The 5000-nt window shown below is 35.2% G+C and overlaps 2 protein-coding genes across 2 annotated transcripts in view; both read left to right on the top strand.

Annotated features, from left to right (window-relative positions):
• Positions 1-5000, top strand: part of LOC144971765 (uncharacterized) — a 73328-nt gene that overhangs the window by 7727 nt on the left and 60601 nt on the right. Inside the window, 1 exon segment of the mRNA XM_078912838.1 lies at positions 546-823. Within this exon segment, the coding sequence (XP_078768964.1) occupies positions 546-823 (278 nt within the window).
• Positions 2243-5000, top strand: part of LOC144970523 (BLOC-2 complex member HPS3-like) — a gene marked incomplete at both ends in the record, with an annotated part of 12138 nt that continues 9380 nt past the window's right edge. Inside the window, 3 exon segments of the mRNA XM_078910255.1 lie at positions 2243-2450; positions 3158-3271; positions 4817-4992. Of these exon segments, the coding sequence (XP_078766381.1) occupies positions 2243-2450; positions 3158-3271; positions 4817-4992 (498 nt within the window).

Here is a 5000-nt window from a genome sequence, read left to right as displayed (position 1 = left end):
GAGTACCTGGCTATTAACATCGTTGTCTTTGTTTAAAAAGATTGTAATTACGCCTTATAAGGGCCATGTCTCATCCTTCATGCTAAGTTTTGCTGTCTGTTAGGGAACTTTTGTAAAGCACTTTGAGAATGTATAATGCATATTGTGCCATATAAATGTTTTAGATATGACGATTTTGATATATAAAGTTGAGGCATTCCATAGCATATTAGTAGAAGTAGTCCTTCAGAGCCATGAGGCTCATGGAGCCTGAGTTTTTCCCAGTTTCTATAGTGAATAGTGTGAAACAAAAGCAATTGCATGCTACCCTTTAGATAGGACTCTGGTCTATTGCAAAGTACTTTCTGCCAGATCTAAAAGACCCAGCTACCCAATCACTGCTGGGTGGACAGGGAGGTCAGAAAAAAATATCGAATGCACCTGGAATTAATCTCAGTCCCTTTACTCGTGAAGTGAATGCTCTACCAACTGAGCTGTCGAGACCCCCATTATACATATTGGTGGACATTTTTTTTCTTCTTTTTTTCTCATTTCTCTTTCTTCAGATATGATGAAGGGTTTGATAGGAAAAGTTTGAGACGATCCGTAGCTTCCCCAATGCCATCTCAAGATTCTGGAAGCATAAGAGGGTCTTTGAAAGAGGGCACTATTTTGGGATCCGATACACCATACAGCACATCACCAAAATCTGTATCCACAGATGCCGATATATTTTTTGTGGAAGATGAAATCAGTGGTATGGACACTGTGAAGGAAAATATACGATTCAGGCAGAAGAGCCTGAACTCTTACAAGGCTGAATCGAATAAAGATCTTTCCATAGGTTTGTACAGTGATTTGGTTGTGGTGAATGAAGTCTCAACAGATATCTGCATGCAGATCGTGACGCTAATACAGATTTTATTGATATATTCAAATATTTTATGAGCCAAATTTGATTTTTATCCTCTTCCATATTCAGTTGTTTCTTTTTCAGATTCAGTTTTTTTCCTATAGATGCAGGTTTTTACCTCCATTTTCTTTTTTTTTCCCTTCAGATATGTTTCCCCGGCTTTGATTTTTTCCTTTGGATTCTTTTTCTTAGAGATTCAAGTTTTTCCCTTCAGATTCTGTTTTTAAAAAATTACAGATTTGTTTTTTTTTTCCTTCAGATTCGATACTTTATTTTAAAATTCATTTTTTCCTCCAGATTCATATTTTTCCTCTAGATTTGGGTTTGTTTAACTAAATTTTTAAAAGGAAACTGATGTTGTCATTGTCATTTTTATAAGAAATGGTCATATCATCTTTTAGAACTACATTTCATTAAATTTATTTTTCATTTTAAAGAGATAATTGATAGAAACATCTTTCTTGAGTCCAAACAGATTTTTTACTTGAAATTCGGATTAAAGGGAATTCATAGAAATAAATTAATAATATTGAAAATCAAAAATGTCAACTCTGCACGTTTTTGATATATTTTTGATTAGTGATTTTTTTCTTTTCAATCTCTCAAAGGCTTGAGCCTTTCCAATATGGTCAGTAAAAGACTTGACAAGCCATTTAAACTAACTTACAAAAACCGAGAACTTCTCTCTCTCTCTCTCTCTCTCTCTCTCTCTCTCTCTCTCTCTCTCTCTCTCTCTCTCTCTCTCTCTCTCTTTCTCTCTCTCTCTCTCTCCCTCTCTCTCTCTCTCTCTTTCTGTCTATCTGGATTTTACATAAAGTAACATTATTTTAACCATTTTTGTTATTGTTTGAAGAAGGGTTTTGAACTCGAATCGTTGCTTGTTCAGTAATTTGCTCTTTTTTATTTGAAGCTGTTACTGTTATAATCATTTTTTGTATATTACTTTTTAATGTCCACAGCTTCTAGCAACTTAATATTCACTATTGTAAATGTTGCTGCTCGAAGCTCGAAGAAATAGATAATAATGTGAAATTGAATCTAAGCTTCAATTTAATTACGAAAACATATCAACTGAACGTTTCGGGTTTCTCCTTTATCAACAAAACAGGATGAATTCATCCTTTTTTGTTGATAAAGGGTAAACCTGAAACGTTCATTTGATTTGTTTTTGTAATTAAATTGAAGCTTAGATTCAATTTCACATTATTATCTATTTCTTCGAGCTTCGAGCAGCAACATTTACATTAGTGAATATTAAGTCTAATATTCTAATATCTAATATTCACTAAAAAACTTAAGAATAATTTTTTTTTCTCTCTCTTTAGTTGGTCGCAGACAAACTGTCATTAACCACCCCGATCCACCACTCACCACACATTGACAGACAAGCCAACACTGCCTGTGGACGACGATGAAAACTTTGTCGAGTGGAATTTCAGTCAAGCCAGGACATCTGGCAATGTGAGTTGTCTCCCTGGGTTGCACACAGACCGAGGACGGAGTCAATGCCATCACCACTTCCAGACTGTCAGCCCTCCTGTCTTGTCAGATTTTTCAGGTAAATTATGGCCAAATTTGATGATTGAAAGTAAATGGCTTGGATTAAAAAACAAAAAAACAAAAGCAAATATAGACCAGGTAGCAATTTTACAAAAGGTGAAAAATTTAAGATTTATGTGTAAATAAAGAAATAATAATAAATACATAACGAAACATCCACATTAATTATGCTCTGCGGACCTTTACGTAATAAAATTTTATTTTTTTTAATATCAAAAAAAAAAAAAAAAGTGTAAAACTAAATTAAAATAAAATTCTTTAGTTCATCATATAGTTAACATTTGGAATAGCATTAAAATTGAAACAAAAAAGAAAAACAAAATACACTAGCTTATTTGACTAATTTAAGAAATTGGTCCTCAAAGAATTGAATTCATTAAGATACGAATAATATGATTCTTGTTTGACATATCAAAAAGAAATGTAATGCCATGGATAAGGTAGTGAAAGGAATGTTATCCTAGTTAGCCATTGTAACTAACTTGAGCTTTATATAGCACAATATCCAATAATGTGACATTATTTCATTCATCTGTGGTGTTTCATTCATCCTGTTTTGTTGATAAAGGGGAAACCAAAATGTTCATTTGATCTGTTTTTGTAATTAAATTGAAGCTTACAATCAATTTCACATTATTATTTATTCTCAATTCAAATGGATTTGGAAGAAATAAGTATACTCTTCTTTGAATGGTTTGTCTCCAGGTGGAAAAATCAAATCAAGCTCGGGAGTCCAAGCCGAGACGATTCTCTACCTTAGTGACAGCTCTGAGAAAGAAGAGTGGAGGAGGGTGCTGTTAATCCCTTCATATGTACCTGGTTAGTTTATTTTGTTTACTTTCTTAGTACAGTCCAATCCGGATAATTGCAAATCGGTTAATCGCAACATTTCCCAAGAAACAGAATTATTTCTATATAAAAGTCACTGGTTAATTGCATCAAACTTTGGCTAATCGCAAAAATTTTTAACCTCAAAAATTTACACATTTAAGAAAGCAATCAAAAAACCTCATGATTAAATTTAATCATGGGTGAATCATGACAGTTTTAAGAATCGAGAGTGGGTGGGGTTTAATGCTACAGTAGTGTGTCACCACTCTTTTAGACACAAAAGAGGGCGGGGCATTGCACTACGGGTTTGTGAGGTCATCAGTGACCATTAGCTAGGAGACTAGGGTACTGGGCGTAGTCTAGACAACAGACAGGTAATGACAGTTGTAAGGAGAGACTGAGTGATATTCTTTGTTTTGGGATTGACAACTGTGCATTGTGACCAATGGGTTTGGTGAGAGCTTATTGTCTCTCATCTTGGCTAATCTTTGACTCTTGCAAATGTTGAGAACAAAGGAGTGAAAGTTAATCCAATCTGAATAAGATGTTGGCTTGCATCAAAGCTGCTTTTTCTTGTCAAAATCTACACAGGGAGGCCGTATGGTTTTTGTTTCAATCAGATTGCTCAGACTGTGGTGGACTAAAACAATGTTTACAATAACTGCTTTGAGTTTACCATATATGTTGTTGCAAAAATGGACAGGAAACTGAACTTCGGTTAATCCCTACATTTTTCGCTGATTCCATGATTATACGGAATAGACTGTACCTTTTTGTTATTACAACTGCAATTTTCTCTTGCAATTCTTGCAATTTCATCGCACACAATTAAAAAAATCTAATGTTGATATTGAACACGTTGTTTATCTATTTGTGACTCATTCCTTTTGCGCATGTTATGTCAACTATCTGTTTGATGAAATGTAACTGACGAGTCGTAATCTGTATGAGACACTGCTTATCAAGCTTTGTTATACATATAAGTATATATAAATATGTGCGGCTTTGTGGTCTTGTGTGCGGTGATGTGATTTTGTGGTTTGACAGATCAGAAGGTCCTGATTTCGAGCCTCACATAGTTGAGTCCTTGGAAATGGCTAACATTTTCTCATCATACTCAGGTGCAAAATGAGTACCTGACCGTTAACAGTATTGTCTCTGTTGGAAAAAATTGTAATATCGCCTTTAAAAAAAAGCGCTTTACAAAGCGTCCCTGATCATCAGCAACATGTAACATGTAGAAAGAGACCCGATGCCTGTTAGGCGATATTACAATTTATTTTTCCGACAGGGACAATGCTGTTAACGGTTAGGTACTCATTTTACACCTGAGTACGGTGAGAGAATGTGAGTAAAGAGCCTTTTCCAAGGACTCAACTATGCGCCGAGTGAGGCTCGAACCCAGGGTCTTCCAATCTGAAACTGAAAGCAAGTGTCATTCCACTAGACCACATAGCTGCACGTTTAGTGGATATTGCACTATAAACAAGCTCACGTTTAAGTTACATTATTTCTCTATTGTATCATTGCCAGGTCCAAGTGACTTAATTCACATGTCGATGGGCACAGACCGAATGACGTCGACCAGACACTCCAGTCGGACTAGTGTGTGTTGCTTTGTCAGTGGAATGCGGTCGGGCTACCTGTATGAGTTATCTCCCTGCCTCAACAAAGTTTCTACATATCAGTACACGGATAAAGCTTTAAAAGTGAGTCA

Source organism: Berghia stephanieae, chromosome 4 (assembly GCF_034508935.2).
Source record: "Berghia stephanieae isolate SIO BIC M18660-M18661 chromosome 4, UCSD_Bste_1.3, whole genome shotgun sequence".
Taxonomy (NCBI): Eukaryota; Metazoa; Mollusca; class Gastropoda; order Nudibranchia; family Aeolidiidae; genus Berghia; species Berghia stephanieae.
This window is presented reverse-complemented; position numbering and strand designations above follow the sequence as displayed.